This window comes from Pristis pectinata, chromosome 10 (genome assembly GCF_009764475.1).
Source record: "Pristis pectinata isolate sPriPec2 chromosome 10, sPriPec2.1.pri, whole genome shotgun sequence".
NCBI lineage: Eukaryota > Metazoa > Chordata > Chondrichthyes > Rhinopristiformes > Pristidae > Pristis > Pristis pectinata.
In genome coordinates, this window is record NC_067414.1 from 43,259,639 (window position 1) to 43,279,447 (window position 19,809).

At 37.7% G+C, this 19,809-nt stretch overlaps 1 protein-coding gene across 3 annotated transcripts in view; it reads left to right on the top strand.

Annotated features, from left to right (window-relative positions):
• The first annotated feature begins 309 nt into the window (after positions 1 to 309).
• The window catches only part of LOC127574942 (histone deacetylase 2-like), a 48,609-nt gene continuing 29,109 nt past the window's right edge, over positions 310 to 19,809 (top strand). The window contains exons 1-3 of one of the 3 annotated variants that reach the window (XM_052024475.1): positions 310 to 334; positions 19,146 to 19,258; positions 19,357 to 19,474. In XM_052024475.1, the coding sequence (XP_051880435.1) occupies positions 19,184 to 19,258; positions 19,357 to 19,474 (193 nt within the window). In that variant the 5' untranslated portion in view covers positions 310 to 334; positions 19,146 to 19,183. The other 2 variants (XM_052024473.1, XM_052024474.1) reach the window with 2 other exon arrangements.

Below are 19,809 nucleotides of genomic sequence, written 5' to 3' on the forward strand. Positions count from 1 at the left end.
AAACTTGGTGACCAACCTCCGGTGTAAGACTATATAAAAAGACTCATAATACAATGCCTGCCTTAGGTCGTCTTTTTTTCAAGGCCGGGTAAAGAGTTTTTTTTTTTGCAAACGCCTCTATTATTTAACCTTTTCAAGTGTTAGTACATTTAGGTACTCCGCACATAATAGCGACCAGCCCAAGTGTGCCCGCAACACCCGGAGCGGTCATCACACCCCCTGCGTGTCTGATTGACAGGCCGGGGGAGTGGAGGTGAGGACTCTCCCAATCCCAGGGTATGAGGGATGGACAGTTTGGAAGCTCTCGCTCGCCCACTGGTCGCCGCTCAGCAGGGTAGCGGGCATCCTTTTATTTTTGTCATGTTGGAGGAATAGGGCGCGTTTTTGTCTTTGGGTCGTCTCCATACGTGTGTAGGGTCGGTGGTTGATACTTGGTTCTCACTGCTCACCACCCCACCGTCCCCCGGCGGCCGGGACCTCTGACGCTGCTGTCATGGCGCTGGCTGCGGGGGCTGGCGGCAGGAGGAAAGTTTGTTATTACTATGACGGTAAGAGCGGCCGCTCTGGGCCCGGGGGCGCCGGGGAAGGGGAGCGGTTGTCGCTGCTCCGCGGCCCGGCCACGGGGCCAGGGGCAGGCTCGGTGCCGCCGGTCGGTGGTACACGTGTGGAAGCGGAGCGGATGGCGCCGAGCTGAGCCGGTCCCGGGATGGGGGCCGGGCCGGGCCGGGCCGGGCGGGGTGGGGCGGGGCGTGGGGATTCGGGGGCGTGTCTTCCGGGCTGGCCGGGACCGCCGGGCTGGCCGGGGCAGGGACCGGTGAGCCGCTTGCGTTCCGGCGGCGGCCTCCGCTGTCGGAGCCGGGTAGCTGGGTCCCCGAGTCGGCCGCCGAAGCCGGGTGGCATGGTCCCCGTCCCGGATGGCCGGGTCCTGATCCGAGTGAGTTGGGATGGGGGGGGAGGTATCTTGAGTGGGCTGAGTCAGGTGCTAGGAAAATTTCCCAAATTTCGCACAGCCAGTGACAATCATAAATTTGTATTTTCATGAATTTATTCTATTCAGTGACTTTTTTTTTTGTTCTTATGACATCCCCATTGGAAAATCTTTTAACAACTTGCATTAAGAAGTTGCTCTTCACTGTAACACTATCTCCTAAAATGTGTTGCATCTGTCAGCTCGCTGGTACTGCTGCTTACGGGGGCAAATTGCAGAGATACCAAAAAGACATCGTTTATTGAAAGCAATGAACTCCGAACCAACAGTAGTGACTGGTATCAAAATATTTTGAAAGTCATAGCCCATAGTATTCTTAGTTCTTAAAAATGTGTAACCGCCTATCCTACGTTGTTTCTCCTTAAAAACCAATACACCCACAGAAACTGTCAAATATTTACATAAATAAAATGACACCATAAGTTAATAGAATAGATGTTAAATTATGCTATAATTTAATCTCTTGTGTACGGTTGTAAATTAGGATGGCCTAGTGGTGCAGCTAGTAGAGCTGCTGCCTCATGTTCTCTATGTGACCCAGGTGTGTTTCCTTCCACATCCCAAAGATGTGCAGGTTCATAGGTTAATTGACCACTGTAAATTGTCCCTAGTGTAAGTGGCTGATAGTGTTGTTGGGAACGAGGAGAATTAGTGGGGAAATGGGATTGCTGTGTGAGCCAGTGTGGACTCAATGGGCCAAAGGGTCTGTGGAAACCAAGTAAATATGGAAACCATACATGCATTAACTCAGTCTCTTAGTCCTGTCCACTACTCTCTCTCCTCTTGTCCTGTCCAGTCTTCTCTCCTGAGCTATACTTAGCACCTCTAGTCCGGGCAAAAATAATTTCAATGGATCACTTTGCTGGATAGCCTTTTGTATTTATCTGATCTCAATTTTGTATCACAGTTGTTACCTTAATATGGATTTCCCCCAAAAATGAAGCATAACCATAACTACTTTGTGTTTTCTAAACATCAACTGATAATAGAGACCAATAACATTGATTGACTACCACAATTGTACATTGTATTTGGTACATTATTTGGACACCACAAAATGAATTGCTAAAGCTTCCACTTCGGTTGAAGACTTTCCATCTTTGTGCTTCTGCTTTCACTCTGTCTTGTCTGCAGACTTCCACGTAGTTCTACTTGCTGTCCTTTTTTAAGTCAGAGGGTCATTTCCTTTGACTTTTCCCTCCCCTGGATTGTCTCCAATGCTTGTGATTCAGCTTGACTATTTTTAGCTTCTCTTTCTGTGTGCTGGCTATCTACCCAATCTATGGCCCTTGTGATTTTATATAGCTTTATAAGGTCATCTGTCAGCTTCCTTCGCTCCAGGGAAAACAGTCCAGTTTATCCAGTCTCTCCCTATAACTCCAGACCTCCAGTCCCTGCAACATCCTTGTGAATCTTCTCTGAACCATTGCTAGCTTAATCACATCCTTGCTATTGTATGACGACCAGAACTGTACACAATACAGTGCAATTTCACCATTGCCTTGTACAGCTATAACATGACATACTAACTCTTGTACCCCATGTCATATGCCTATTTCACCACCTTATCTACCTGTATCACCACTTTCGGGGAACTATCTACTTGTACTCCTAAGTCTCTCTGTTCAGCAACACTCCCTGGGGCAGTGCCATTCACTGCATATGTCTTCATCTAGTTTAGCTTCCCAAAATGCATCACTTTGCACTTGACTGAGTTAAATTCCATCTGCCATTCGTTTGCCAACCTTCACAGTTGACTTAGATCCTGTTGTAACATTAGATAACCTTCACTGTCCGCCACCAATTTTGGTATCATCTGCAAACAGACATTATGTTGAAACTTCTGTGAACCATCCCTCTTGTATTGTCCAAACTGATTACACACTCTACCCGTGCACTTCTTACTATTGAGGATCACAGATGTTCCCATTGCTTTGGCTTGTTTTGCATCTTTATGTCACTCCACTAGTGATTCAGCAGTGAACACCCTGTTTCCTAGTATCTTGCTGTCATTATTAAAATCAGTTTTAAAGTCAAGGAATGGTTCAACACGGAATGCAGTCACTCAGCCATTGTGAGTTCCTCCTGGCTCAGCTAGTCTCACTCGTGTGCAACAACCAAAGTGCTGGAGGAGCTAAGGAGGTCAGGCAACATCTGTGGAGGAAAATGGACAGTCAACGTTTCGGATTGAGACCCTTCACCAGTCAAGATCTTTCCTAACACTCTTCCTAACATACGACATCCAGGACTAGACACAGTTGTGGTGAAAACAGTGTTTTATAAAAGTTCATTGTTAATTCCTTGAACTTGTTCAGTATATCTTAATTTGCAAAGCTCAGGATTCCATATGCTCTCTCCACATATCTTGCTGTTTCAGTGAACAATGCACCGGTAGCTTGATTTCTCTGTCCTTGTGCCCTTTTAGAATTGCGTCCTCCAGTTTATATCGCCTCTTGTTCTTCGTACCAAGATGTAACACTTCACATTTCCTAGCATTAAGTTTCATCCCCCACCTATCCACCCATCGCACCAGCATGTCTTCATCTCCTTGAAGCCTGTTACTATTCCTCTCCACAGTTCACTATACCTCAAAAATTTTATGTTACTTGCAAATGTGGAAATTACCACCTTTGCGCTCAAGATGATATAATTAATATATACTGAGAAAAGCAGTGGTCCTAGTACTGAATTTTGGAGAACTCCACTGCACAAATCCTCCCAGTTTGAAAAACAGCCTTTCACCACTGCTCTCTATGTCCCACTATTTAGTTAATTTTCTTCCTTTGCTCAATGGTTCAAGATTACTGATAAGCCTATTATGTTATATTTCATAAAAAATCTTTTGGAAGTTCATATGTATCACATCAATCACACTTCCCTCATTGATCTTCTCAATTACATAATCAAAAAACTCTTATTAAGTTAGGTGCAGTTGGTAATGTGGCTGAAAATTGCACAGTAAGTTTATGTTTTAGTCTGCAATTTAAGGAAATTAAAATTTATACACATACAAATGTCATGGAATATTTTAATGTAAAATTTTACTAATACTGCTATAAGTGAGTTTATCGCAAAAAATAAGTTTAATTATTATCTAGCCCACCATCTGTGAGTAACCTAATTTTAAATGATTGAAAATGAGTTCACACAAACTATACGTCCATTTACTCATTACCCTTGAGTATAACACGTTCTTGGCAAATTCATTGTCTCTTAAAACATGCTAATTAGTGGCTTTGCACTAAGTTAGCTTAATATTAAAAGCCTTTTTGGAAGAGCTGCAAATATTACTGGAATCCTTCAATGGTGGTTAATTCAATTAAGGTCTGGTCAGTTTTGTGGATGATATATGCTTCAGGTGCAATGGTTTTTTAAACTGGCGAAAGATCATAGAAGCTTGGAAAATAAATTGCAATTGAAATTCTTGATCTTTGTTTCAGCTTGGTTTACTTTTGGCTAATTGGAATTGAAAATTCTAGTTTGACTCTAGGCTTGTGTATGAAATCTAATCCATAATTGGCTTAAGCACATTTATTTCATGACATGGAAAGTTTTTCATATCTCACCAAGAATAATCATGCAAAACTTCATACTGTACCACCTGATTGGACTTCAGCTTTAACCTCATATCCACTTCATTACCAAAGTTGGTTATTTCCATGTAGCATGGATCCCTGATTGTTACTATGTCCCCTATCCCACATCCCAAGTGCTCCTCTCTAACTTCTCCAGAACTTTGTCTGCACTAGAGTCCACTCAGATATGGCCCAGTATACTGATTTTTTTAAAAAAATTTATTAAGAAATCTCAACATCAAATTATTTGAATAATTTAACAACTTCAAGACCTGCACTACAAATTTTACGCTCTGACCTACACCATTTTGTCATTACAGCCCTATACCCTGGATTATCTTTGAGCTCATTTACCTTGTTATTTCTTCCCATCTTCAAAAATATTTTCTTTAAATCTTTTCTTTGCTGTTGAGTATATGCCTTATCTCATCTTCCAGATTTTAGATCAATGTCCATTGCCCTTTCTCTAATTGTCCCTCCCACTATTGCAGTCTCATATATTAAGGGGCTATGAAAGTGTTAAGTTTATTTTGTTTTCTTTCTTTCACTTGTGGTTCATTCATTTTTCTCAATCACCTTTTGTTCTTTATGTCTTTAGGCTTCAATTTTGTCTTGTTGTTTTATTTAATGTTAGTATATTTTCATTGTTGTTAAATTATTTCTTACAGCATAAGAGGAGGCCATACAGTCCATTGTGTCAATGCCAGTTCTCAGAGCAATCCTCTCAGTTCCATTCCCCCACTTACGCCCTGCAACCTGTTCCCCCTCGCGTTCCAATCAGCTCCCCACTGATTCTTCCACCACCCAGCTAGGCTGGGGCAATTTACAGTAGCCAACGAACCAACCAGCATGTGGTTGAGATGTGGGTGGAAACCGAGCAATCAAAGGAAACCCTTGCAGTCACAGGGAATTATATCTACAGTGCTTTTTGAGCAATCCTTCTGGCTAAAGGTTGAGAAGCTAGATTTGTGCTACTCATAATCCATAATAGAATCTTTGTTTTTTTGTATTTTTATACTCTTTCCTCTGGAAGACTAGTGCAAATTAGTGGAAGAATTCACACACTCTTAACAGCATGACTGAAACATTAACCTGCTTTTCTATAGCAGATCATAAGATCAAAATAGTTTTATTATTGTTTGGTTTAAAATGTCTAGATTCTATTACTAAGGGAATTACTGTATGCTACAAAGCAATTTTCGTTCTACTGTTATCATTATGAAAGGATAGCACATTTCCTCATGTTTCTCCTTTGTGTGGATATCTGAGGATTGAAAAATGTGTGATGCTTGAAGATTAACCTTATCCTTTTAAAACAAATTCAGTAAGATTTGTTTGGTGTGCACGATCCATTTCATACTGATAATTGTTCCAGCTCCCTGTCACCTTTGTATACTTTTTCCAGTTTTGGTTTGATTCCAGACAAGTACAATACATTCTCCAAAGCTACAATTTGAATAAAATATTATCCATCAAAACTCTTGATGGAACAGGAACAAGTCTTTTCAATGTAAACTTCTGATATAAATGAAAAAAAATTGACAGAAGGTTGTTTCATCTATGAATGTTAAAACAGACCGTTGAAAGGTTAGATTAGTGCACGTTTGGATGGAATTGTAAAATTTTAAGTGTAGTATCCATGTGAAGTTCTTGCACCTTTTTGTGCTCCAGAAAGCACTCTTTTTTAGTTCTTGTTAAGCCTTAATTGAAAAGTTGCACCTGACTACAGTCCTGGCTTTAGAAGTAATTGTTCTGCTAATCTCTGAGGGACAGCTCATTTGCTGGCTGTCAGTGACTGTCGGTCCCTTTACCCTAAGATAAGTTAAAGCCCGGTCATTAAATACAGTTCTGGTATACTCAGTTAATTTAAAAGAATATGAAACAAGAATTTCATCCTCTGAAGGGAGAGGTAAAGTACAATTCAGTAGTAGTGGTGGTGTGCTGCTTTTGCCTATCACAATCCACTTCCATGGATCAAATTTTAGAAGTTGAGTATAACATGCAACTATACAATATGCATACAATATGTTTTATGCTGATGATTTTGATGAAAGTGAGCAATGGTCTTCAGTATTGTTTTATTAAACCAAGATAATTATGGATAAGTGAAGGACATTTGCTTATAATGGAATGTTCTGTATGTTCTCTTATACAGTGAGCATGTGAATTGTGTTTTTGGATATGCGTTGTAGTTATATTTTCCCATTCTGAACTTAGAAAGTATAACATTAAGAATGTAGAAGTTTTGAGTTTAGTGGATTTTATTCTTCCAAGCTTTGTTTGTTAGATTATTTTCAAAATAATCTTCTATGTTAAAATCAAAATAAAGGCTGGAAATACTTAAGTATTTCAGCAGCTATGGAAATAGAAATAAAATTAACATTTCAAATTGGTGATCTTTCAGAAGTGCTGTGAATAGTTAGAAGCAGAAATACAGATGGTGGGGTAGAAAATATGAAGAGATTAAATGACAAGACGAGTGATACCACAAGATAACAAAAGTCTAGAAAGACAGATGCAGAATAATTATCGGAAATTACTAAATATGAAAGACAAGCTGGAAAACTAAAATAAAAGTGCTGCAAATGCCCATTATCTGAAAACTATTGAATTCCTGTTGCGTGCAGGAGGCTGTAAAGTGAAGAGAAGGAAAGTGGGGTGCTGTTTCTTGAGGTTAACGTTGTAGGAAACCAAAGACAGTGAGGTCAGAGTGGGACTGAGGAAAATGGTCACTTAATCTGCATTTGGTTTCCCTAATTTAGACAAGACCAATTTATGGGCAGAAAATACAGTACACTAAAGTGGAAGAAATAGAAATGTCAGTGCTTCGCCTGTAAAGCCTTGGAAGGTAGGAAGGGTTGGGGGGTGAGGGGGGGGGGAGGACTCAAAAGAGTAGGTGTGTCATCTCCTGTGTTAACATTGGAAGATATGTTTATTGGTGGATGTGGAGGAGTGAACTACAGCATCCAGAAGAGAAGGAGAGGGGAATATATGTTTGGCAGTGGCATGGCTTTGGAGGTATTGGAAATTATTTAGGATGATCCATTGAATGTGAAGGCTGGTGGAATGAAAAATAAGGATGAGGATTCCTATCCTGGTACTGGGAGTAGGAAAAAAAGTGATCAGAGATAGGTAGGAAATGGAATGGGAAAGGTTAAAGGTCTTGTATGGAAAGTAGTAATGGTGGAACAGATCTGCGGAAGAAACTGGAAAACCAGAATGTATTCCTCAGAAGAAGCAGAGTGGGAGGCATCTGTGGGAATCTGTGAGCATGTAGTGAGTTCTGGCCATGAACATATCCCCTAAAGTGCAGGTAGAGATGTTGAGAAATGGAAGAGTCAGAGATGACAATGTGAAGGTGGGAGGAGTTTGGAATTGGCACTGAAAAGTGGTTAAAACTTTCCGGTTCACAGCGAGAAGAAGTGGCACCAAAACAGTCAGCAATAAACCAATAGAAAAGGTGAGGATGGATATGTGATTTGGAGTGAAAGAGCAAATTCAAAGTTATTTGTTTCAAATTAGTGGAGAGGTCACCATTTTTTATGCAATAAATATGCTTCAGTTAGCAGAAGTAGACAGATATAAAGTCCTAATTTTTCTGAATTTCATGAAGAGATTAATTTTGGAAAAACAATATATGATGTACTCTCAGCTATCTGGCATCTGTGGGAAATGGGGGTTGCTGGTTTCATGAGAATTCCTTAAAAATTAACTATACATCACACTAGTATTGTATGCATAAATCTTTAGATACATTGCCGAACTATATGTCATCTTAATCTTTTTAAGTAACGCATCAATTCTTGATTTAAGGCTAAATAGTACTCGTGTAAAATCTAACAAAGTATTCTTAGAAAATTTTGCCAATTGCATAAGAATTCTAGATGTATAAATACTAGATAAGCAAGAGTTTACTGTACAAGAATTGTGTGTAGAATATTAAAGTACACTTCTTTTCCAATTGCAAAATATGGTGATTTTAAAAAACTGAGATTTCCTGGACATTATTCAATGTTTATATTTAGCCTTAAACATGCATTTTAAAGTGGAATTCTGTTGCAAGTAATAAATTGTTTAACTTTACTGACTGTTATCCTTTTTGTTCTCCACATACCCATAGAGTATTTTACCCTGACTTTACAGTAAGGGGAAGGGAGAAGTAAATATGCAGTACTTATACAAATGATTCTTTCTCTGAATGTATTTCATAACATTCATACATGTATATGGCATTCAAAGTATGCTTTTTCCTTGCACAATGTATCACAACCTGTTTAATTATAATACCATATTGTCTTTAATGTAAATCATTACCAATAATGCCAATCTATTCAAACAGTACCAATTTAATTGCATCATACTAATTGTGTAATAAAAAGATGGATTCTATTTCGGTAATAAATATATTTAAATAGAAGTTAGTTTAGGCTTTTCAATCAAATATTAATGGAAATGTTTATAGTAATATCAGTATGTTTCAGCTTTTGACAAAATGACTGAAGAAGCATTGAAATTTGTGTATGATCTGTGGTTTGAAGCAATATATCTGAATATGGCATGTAGACATATAAATAAACTTAGTTTTTGTTTTCCTTAGCTTGTTGACTCAAGATCCTTTTTCTGAGGTTCTCCATTTTCATAAATAAAAATGCTGAAGACAGCGAGGGGCAGTTCTTTTGGTTCAGGACACTTGCCAGTCTCTCCTTGTTAATCAAAACAATAAGAAAAAAGTTCACATTTTTTTTAAAAAGCACTTTTTTGTTGCCATTTTGTATTTCTTCATGCCAAATAACTTCCAGTGTAAAGTGACTCCCAAAGAAAACAAATTCTGACATTGTTTGCCAATATTTATTTGGTGTAGGTACAGTGTATCATGGAGGGTTTTTATTTGAAATACAGCCACAACTAAATCAATATAATTAGATGTGTGTTGTACATCAACATTATGTATTTTGCATACTGCTTGGGTTTATTATTCTCATAGACTAGCTGAATGGAATGGTGTGAACATATGTTTTCAGAAAAGCTACACCTCAATGTAATCACTATTATGGTTCACTCTTTTCAATACAGTGATTGCTTATTGATTTTTTTTCCTCTCCCATCTATGTACTCTCTATTTAGCTCAAGTAAATTTACATGTGAAAGCAATTCAACTATATTTGGCAATTCCAAGCAACTAAAATAACCTTTTTGAGATTGGAACAAAATCAACTGTGTTTAATTTCCCTTCTTTCTTTTGTAGTCTCTATACATTTACTTCACTGTGAGAACCAGGCAAAGGCATGTTTTGAGGCTTTTGAAAATATTGAACTTAAACTGATTCTAAATTAAATTGCCGGGGTTAGGGCTAGCTCCTTTGGATGAGATTGCAGAAGACAGGTGGATGTCACGGAGGCAGTTGTGATCTCGGGGGAATGGAATTGTTCGGGGAAGAACACAAGCCATTCCTAGAAAGGTGAGATGGGATGTGTATGATGCGGTGCCTGGCAGGCAGCTGGGTGTGAGGTGTGGTCATTGAGGACATCAGCAAGGTAGCTTGGTGGGCAAGGGGGATGTGTTCCTTTCTCATCCAGGCCCATAGATAAAGCTGGAAAGGTGTTTGTTTGTTTCATACAGAAATTCTTAACTTCAACTGTCTGGTTTGCCAATGCCTGGGAGACCCAGCCTGCTAATGATAAAGTTAGGGGACAGATAAAATCTTCCTGCAACACCATTTAAAAAAAAATTAATTAAAATCTGAAAATGTTTTTCGGAAAGCTAAGATTCAGTACTGAAATATATGAATTTATGGCTTCTCGTCTGACCCAAACTTGCTCATTTTGGTGTGATAATTGTCTGTTTTATTTCTATTCCAATTTTGAAAACAATATTTAACTAGGAAAGTAGGAGACTGATGCAGCAGAAGTTGTTCATTCAACTCATGATGTCTATGTCAGTCAAGACTAAGCTACCCAACACTAGATCCATAGCCTGCAGTAATCAACTCAAGGACACATCCAAATACTGTTTAATATGATGAGGATTCCTGCCTCTATCACCCTTTCAAATATGGAGCTGCTCTCACCTGGGTGAAAACATTATTCCTCATTTCCCCTTAAATCCTTCTACCATTTACCACACATCTGTGCCACCAGATTTTTGACCCCTCTGCTGATGAAAATAAGTCCTTCCTATTTATTGCATCTAAGCCACTCATAATTTTATGCACAAGAACATTAGAAAATAGAAGCAGGAGTAGGCCATACAGCCCCTCAAGTCTGTCCCGCCATTCAATATGATCATGGCTGATCTACTCCAGGACTCAACTCAAAATTTATCTCTCTCCACTTCAAAGATTTTTAATGAGCTAGCCTCTGCAACTCTCTGGGGCAATGAATTCCAAAGATTGACCACCCTCTGTGAAAATATATGTCTACGTACCTTGATTTTAAATGTCTGACCCCTTGAAACTCTGTCTGCTTGTTCGAAATTCTTCCACTGGTGAAAACATCTTGATCTATTCTGTCTTGTCCCCAAGGATCTTGTATATTTCAGTAAGTTCATCCCTCATTCTTTTAAACTTCAAAGAATACAGACCCAACCTGTTTAGAATATCTTGATAGGGCAATCCTCTCATCCCAGGATTAGCCTGATGAATTTCTTTTGGACTGCCTGCAACATTATTATATCCTTTCTTGGGTAAAGGGACCAAAGCTATTTACAATACTCTAGGTGTGTTCTTACCTCCACTATGTACTGTATAATCGCAAGAAAGCTTCCCTATTTCTAAATTCCAGCCTCTTGCAATAAAGGTCAATATGCCACTCGCTCTCTTAACTATTTGCTGCATTTGTCGATCTTTTGTGATTCATGCACTCCTCTGTATTTCACTCATTTGCAGTCTTTTTTCCATTTATATAATAATCTGCCTTTAGATTCCTCTTACCAAAGTGAATGACCTCACACTTCCCCATATTAAATTATTGCCAAGTTTTTGCCCAATCAATCTATCTGTATCCCACTGAAGAGTCTCATTATCCTCATAACAACTTGCCCTGCCACCTATTTTCATGTCATCAGCAAACTTGGATGCGTTACGTTCTATCTCCTCAATTAACTCTCCCTTCAGTTTTTTCTATTCCAAAGAAAACAAACCTAGTTTATTCAGTCTTTCCTCAGCAACTTGATTTATCTCTGCATCCTCCTTCATATCCTTCCATTAAGGCGGTGACCAGAAATGTATGCAGTACTCAAATTATGTCTCAATTAATGTATGTTTTATACAATTCCAGCATAAGCTTTGAAAGTGACAAACTGCAGATGCTGTAAATAAAAAACAGAAAATATTGGAAGTTCTAAGCAAGTCAGGCTGTATCTGTGCAGAGAGAAACAGCTCGCATTTCTCGTCCATGTCCCTTCATCGAAATTCTTGTCATCTAGTATTTTCTGTGTTTTTTTTAAGCATATTCTCCCTGCTTTTTCATTCTTTGCCTTGATTAATAAAGGAAAGTATCCCCTATGCTTTATTAACCACCTTAATAAACTTTATTAACCCCTGCCAGTGGGCATTCACTCCCAAGATCTTTCTCTTCCTCCACACCACTCAATATCTTCCTGTTTATATTCATTTGCCTTCTTGCACCTCTCCAAATGCATTACCTCATGCTGGATTAAATTCATTTGCTGTTTTTCTTGCCCATCATCAATATCTTGTTTTCCTCTCTCAGTCAACCACAATCCTAATTTTTGTATCATCTGCAAGCATTTTTATCATTCCCTCTACATTTAAATCAAAATCATTTAATATAAACTATATAAGCAAGGGACCAAATATCGATCCCAGTGAAACCTCGGCCTTCTATTTTTAAAAAAATCTCATCGATCATTACCATTTTCTTCATACCACTGAGGCAGTTTTAGATCCTCTAGATCCTCTTTGCAACTTCCCCAAGAATCCCTGGAGCTTTTATCTTTTCAACTAAATTTTTTGCCATGTTGGACTTTGTCAAAAGGCTACTCAGGCAATAATAATTGCACTGCCTTCATAAGTGCTCCCTATTACTACATCGTAGATTTCAAACGGGTTAGTCAGGTATTACCTTTAACAAATCCATATTGTTAAAGGAAGGGAGTGTCCATATCTTTCTTTATGAAGGTTTGTTCTGTGCCATATTTCAGTCATTTGCCTACCACTGAAAGTAAACAAATTGGCCTGTAATTGCTTGGTTCATCCTTTCTCTTTTCAACAATGTTAGTTGCCCTCATACCCCACCTGAAGCCAAAGAGGACTGAGAAATTCTAAATGCCTCCACAGTCTTCTCCCTCACTTCTTTTAATGGTCTGGCATATTTCATCTGAGCCTGGTGGTTTATCCATTTTAAAGATAATGAACTCCTTAATATTTCCTCTTTTACTTTGATTATCCTATCCAATATTTCACAGTTCATTGTCTTAACTGCAACTTTGGCATCTTTTGAACTGAGGAGCAGAACAATGAATGTCAAACTCTGCTGTCTATAAAGGAAAGTAAGAGCACTGTCTCTATTTTCCCATTTATTTCCAAATTCACTTTCGTAAAGAGTTCCTTCTGAAACTGATAATCACCGGTTTATTTGAGAGAAGAGCAGTAATGAGAATAAATCAGTCATGCAACATTTATTTCTACATGAAGGTAAAACAGTTTATTTAAAGTTATCCAACAGAGTGTACTTCTTTTTCAACTTGGATCCCATGCAAAAGAAAAATGTTATGAATGTTTGTAATTAGAATTGTCATATTGGTAGTTATGGAGGTCCATATTATGACTTCAATAAGTTCTGTATATGTTGAATTATTTATATTTGATTACAATGACGCTATTCAGTATTGTTGAATGTGTATTCCTCACACACTGTTATAACTCCACTTTAAATAATGTTAACAGATGACATAATAGTTGTCCTCTGCGGTGAAACTGGGTTGTTTTGTTTAATCCTCCCCCTTATAAATATGCACTTTATAATTGTGTATAATAAGTTTTAAAATCTCAGTATCCATACTTCCATTTATCCATAAATACAAAATACAGTAAAGACTTTTGGAAGTCTCATCAAACTTGGCATTATTTAGGCACAAATGTTGTTTGATTGATTTATTCAATAGCTGTTTTTTTACTTGAATCAACCAGAGAGAGTGAACTTCAAAAAAAAAACTATATGCTTTGGAATCACAAAAGAACAATTTGCGGATATTTGAATAAATAATCCCATGCAGTCTTTCTGAGAATAATCTATCATTGGGTACTGTTTTCAAGATTTGTTCTTTTATCCTCTGTACTGTCTGTGTGTTTAAAAAGTGTGATTAAATTTCTGGGGAAATACTGAAAAATCATTCTTCAACCAATTTTTATGTTACCCCTTTGAAACTTGTTGAGTTTCATGTATATTGATTAATGAATAACTTCTGCTTTTCTCCCCACGTGGTAAATATGTTATTTTGTTTTTAAACATTAAGAATTTTAAGATAGTATTTTGCATTTTTATTGAGCCCTAAAATGTAGGGTAGGATACAGTTCTAAATTTTCTCCTTGTAGAACTCAACTACAGTGCAACCTTGATATAAAGCAGGTGTCAGGGGAACAACTTTAACACCTGGATTGTAAGCTATCTATATTAAAGGTGAAACTAACATTAATTTCCCTAATTTTGGAACCCTTGTTCTTTAAATATAGAATAATACAAATGCAGACAGTTTGAATAAATTTCCCCATTGTTCATCCTCATTCTCTTCACTCAATCTTTACTGCTGTATTGCACAGCTATGGTTTGTATAACAAATCCCCAGCAGTAAATTGCTGATCCTTTTTCCAGAATATGTTACTCCCTCTTTGGTACTGTTGTTATCAGTGGGACTTCTATAAAGGTCTGGAATATTACTGCTTCTTGTGACCTTGTAATAAAATTCGGGGGCATGGTAATACCTGCAGTATGTCCTAGGCTACAATAAAACGAGGTCCATTATATTGAGGTTGCATTTACTGAAGTACTGCTGAACTATTGACGGCAACAATTTATACTTTATTTATTGATGCAATTATTTGTTTATTTTGTAATTTATGGTAACTTCATGTCTTTGCACTATACTTTTGCCACAAAACAACAAATTTCACGACATACAAGTCAGTGATAATAAATCTGAATCTGAACGGTGATGTTCATTTAGTTCATTAAGTCCATTCAGTGGGAAGAAGCATCCCAACCTGCTGCTGAAGAAGAAAGGAATGGAACTCTTCATTGAGGTGAACTAAGGCCTAATTGAAGAGAATTTTTGAAGAGTTTTCCTGAAAAAGAGAAGCATGAAGGTGAAGTGTCAGGCTCTGCCATCAGTTGTAAAGTTAGGGGGGTGATGTGCAGATGGTCAGAAGAAAAACAAATTGACAGAGAAAAGAATGTAAGGCCAAAGGATTTTGCAGAGATAGGATAAGAAAAAGCCATGGTTTATACATGAATGTTCATGCATAATGCAAGAAGATCCATATAAGAAATAGTAAAATTTAATGGGAGGAATGAACAAAAAGCGTTCAATGAAGTTAGGATGCAGGAAACAGAGTTCTGAGTGATTTGACTTTGGGTAGCTGACAAGGAGGGTTGCTAGCAATTTTTATGCAGTATTGATTTATGTGAAGTTTTTCAAAACATATTGCATCAGTCTTTCAGTAGTTCAAGAGGGTTCAGAGCTTCAAGTTCCTGGGAGTGAGCATCACCAACAGCCTATCCTGGTCAAATCACGTAGATGCCACAGCCAAGAAAGCTCACCAGCTCCTCTACTTCCTCAGGAGGTTGGAAGAAATTCGGCTTGTCCCCTTTGACACTCACCAAACTTTATCGATGCACCATAGAAAGCATCCTATCTGGATGCATCACGGCTAGGTACGGCAACTGCTCTGCCCAGGACTGCAGGAAACTGCAGAGAGTTGTGGACGCAGCCCAGTACATCACAGAAACCAGCCTCCCCTCCTTGGACTCTGTCTTTACCTCTCGCTGTCTTGGTGAAGCAGCCAGCATAAGCAAAGACCCCACCAACCCAGGACATTCTCTCTTCTCTCCTCATCCATCCGGTAGAAGATACAGGAGCCTGAGGGCACGTACCACCAGACTTGAGGACAGCTTCTGCCCCACTGTGATAAGACTATTGAACGGTTCCCTTATACGATGAGATGGACTTTGACCTCACGATCTACCTTGTTGTGACCTTGCACCTTATTGCACTGCACTTTCTCTGTAACTGTGACACTTTACTGTTATTGTTTTTTATCTGTACTACATCAGTGCCTCTGTACTAACCCATTGTAACTGCACTGTGTAATGAATTGACCTATACAATCGGTATGCAAGACAAGTTTTTCACTATACCTCGGTACAAGTGACAACAATAAACTAATACCAACAAATTACAGTCATTTGTAATTCAGTGTTTTACTTGTTTCTGATATGTTCCGACATAATGTAAACTACTTATAGATTTGATTCACTCCAATGACATTCTGGAATTTCCAGCCAAGATGATGCTGGATCATGGTAGTGTATACTTCCTATTGGATACAAATATCCCAGTTTCCAGAATTAATATTTTATGTGAACCAAGTTGAAATTTAAATGAAGCAGTTGAAGCATTCAATCTGACAATTTTTGTTATCTTGAAGTAATTTTTGTTTGAAGTAAGCTAGAGTTCAAAATGCATTTGTGTTGAACATCATGAAAAGAATATTAATGGATTATGTTAAATATATTTAGTTATTTCCATTGTGCACATGAAAAAATGTATGCAATGATATGGTGTGATATATTTAACAAAATTAAGGTGGAATATTTGAGCTATTTTGAAATTCACGTTCAGTTTTGTAACATTGTAGACACTGCTTTGACCATTTTAACTATTGTTTATCAAAATTGTAGCTGGATGGGCAAATATAACATTATTTAACTGGTTACCTGTTGCTGATTGTGAGCATGTTATCCATTTCTTTAGAAAACTATCATTATTTGAGTAGAAAAATCATTGTTTCTGTAGAAGTGTGTGAATATTACTTTGTTTATTGGAGTCATAATATAATTTGAGGGAGAAGAAAAGGAAGTAGTTGTGCATTACATTAGCATGAAAAGATGACAAAACAAACTCTATGATATATGTGTTGCTACTTTGAAGCTGACTGATGAACGTGAGAGATAATTTGACTGGGGTGTGGTTGATGGATTTTAATGTGCCTTGGATGTAAAATCATAAGAACAATGAAGGGATATCTATTGATGAAGGCAGAAATATGTTAGATATAATAATCTTTCATTGAAAATTTCTGGTTTATCTTATATTTCCTACTGGATAAACAAATACTAGTTTGGCTATTATGCCAAAATAAATACGTCAGTTGTGTATGTGTGTTACTTTTATAGTCTGCTAACATAATCTTGTTATTCAGTATTCAATTGGTCATGGCTGGGTGAAGATTTTTTATAAATTCAAACTGAAGAGCTGAAGTTGCCTTCAGTGGAAGTAAAGATAAAAAGGAAGAGGATTTTTTTTTAAAAAAAAGAACTCTGATATATTATATCTCCAAGCAGGTTATTTAATTTGTATTATGGTTGCAAAACAAGGTTATAAAAGTATAAAGTGAATGAATTTCAAGGAAGTTTTCCCATATAGTGTAGAAGTAGACACAGCAAAAGTTGATTAACATAATCAAAATGGGTAGATATGATAATAAACTGGGAAAAGAGACATATGGAAAGCTGATATTGGAATACAAATGTTCATGAACCATTGTGAATGAATAATAAACTAGGCAATGGTGGATGATGTTTCATTAAGAGACTTTTGAGAGGATACGGAATCTACAGAATCTTGTGTCAGAATTGAGTGGAACCCATGGTAACCAGGTTTTACATTTCTTTGAGATCCTTTGTACTTTGATCTTTCTTACAGTCCATTGAATTTTGGATGATGATACCACCATTGCAGATTTCAGTTTGCCAGGCTCCACAGGTGGATTATATTCTCAATATAAATATTCCCAATATATTGTTCTTGGAAGGGCCCTACTGACTATGTGCTCTTTCCTTCCTTTCTTAGTAGAAATTAGTTAACTCAGTTGAGCAATAGGATAAAGTTGCTTTTTAATCATTCTGTTGTGAGGAATTCAGTACTTAAAAGGATTGAACATCTGAATCTTTGGAGTTCAAGAAACATTTTCTTGGAGGTTTTGCCTTTAAGATATCTTGAATTTTTATTAGTCACATGTACATCGAAACACACAGTGAAATGCATCTTTTGCGTAGAGTGTTCTGGGGGCAGACAGCAAGTGTCACCATGCTTCTGGTGCCAACATAGCATGCCCACAACTCCTAATGTGTATGTCTTTGGAATGTGGGAGGAAACCGGAGCACCCAGAGAAAAACCCACGAAGACACGGGGAGAACGTACAAATTTCTTACAGACAGCGGCTGGAATTGAACCCAGGTCGCTGGCACTGTAATAGCGTAATGCTAAACGCCACGCTACCGTGCCGCCCCTTAGATTTGGTGAGTTGCAACAGCATGTAATAAAAAAAATGCTGGAAAAACTCAGTGGGTCAAGTAGTATCAGTGAAGACAAAAGGTGTAAGTCAATGTTTCGGGTTGAGACCTTGCATCAGGACTGAGAAGGAAGAGGAAGGATTGCTAGTATATAGCAGTATGAAGGAGGGGTGGGGCAGAGGCTGGTAGATGATAGGTGGTATCAGATGGGGAGGGAGGATGGGCAGATGGAGCCAGGTGAGGGAGGGATGGGAGCCTGTCACCTGCACCATTTGCCTCCACAGATGCTGTTTGACCTGCTGAGTTCTTCCAGCATTCTGATTTCTTTTTTGTTCCAGATTCTAACATTTGCAGTCTGTTTTGTCTTCAACAGCCTGTAATGGTATGGACTGTTTGGTAAAAAGGACTGGTTGAACAAGGAGAAGGATAATTTATTTTTATGTATTTCTAAGTAGGAAGCCATTGAAAACTAAACAATGAAAGTTCTTTTTTTCTCTTCAGCAGATTTTGGAATAAAGGATTTTAATCAAAGTAGAATCTATCGGATGATTTTTCTTATAATGTGGAACCAGTGTTGTCTCTTAAACTTAATTTTGACAGCGAAGATAGATTTGGTTTTAAATGAAAAATCAACTATTTGGTCATTCAATGTGATCTTTTCGGCTTTGTTTTGGAGCTGAGTATTCATGACATGGACTGGAAACTTCATTATCTAATTACTAAACTTTGACACTGGTCATGTCCTTTGGTCTCATATTAGTATAACAATAGTTCTTGTTTTTGGTATTGTCAAAGTACCCTTAAGTTCCTTTCTCCCATAGTATATTTTGAGAAGTGCCACATGTGTGACTTGCTATTGATATATTGGACCCTCAATAAATATATTAAATAATTTTTTAATAGTATTCTTTGGTACTGACACTTGCATTACTTGGCTGTAGGACTCAATTGATGAACAATATAGGAAATCTGGTTAAATGGCAGAGAATTAATAATGCTTGCACAACTGAAATTTTCATTCTTGAATACTTGTAACATTTTCATTTTTACTAGGTGACATTGGAAACTACTATTACGGCCAGGGACATCCCATGAAACCACATCGAATCCGTATGACTCATAATCTATTGCTGAATTATGGCTTATACCGAAAGATGGAAATTTATGTAAGTTCGCACTTGTATTTTTTTTAACCTGATTAGTTAAGGAGTAAAGAAGAATTGACAGTAATACAACCTGCTTATTCTTTTTATTTTTCCACTAGCGGCCACATAAGGCTATAACTGAGGAGATGACAAAGTACCATAGCGATGACTACGTCAAATTTCTGCGGTCAATACGACCAGATAACATGTCGGAGTACAGCAAACAGATGCAAAGATGTAAGAATACAATTTAAATTGCTTTGTACAATTCAATTTTATGACTAATTGTGGAGGATTTTTTTTAATGGTCCACAGATAAATAATCCCAAGCCAAGGAATTCATAATTTTCTTTCCAAAATTGCACGTAGCATCTAATATTTGGTAGAAAAGTTCAACATTGTTCTGTCACTTCTTTCTCTATCTCTCTCTCTCTCTATCTCTCTCTATCTATCTCGACCTCTCGCTCGCTCTCTCTCTCTTTAACTTCAATTTGGTTTCTGGTTGGTAAGAAAAAATAATTGTATTTTTTTTCTCTGATTCCATAATGAAGCATGGTATGGGAAATAGAAAT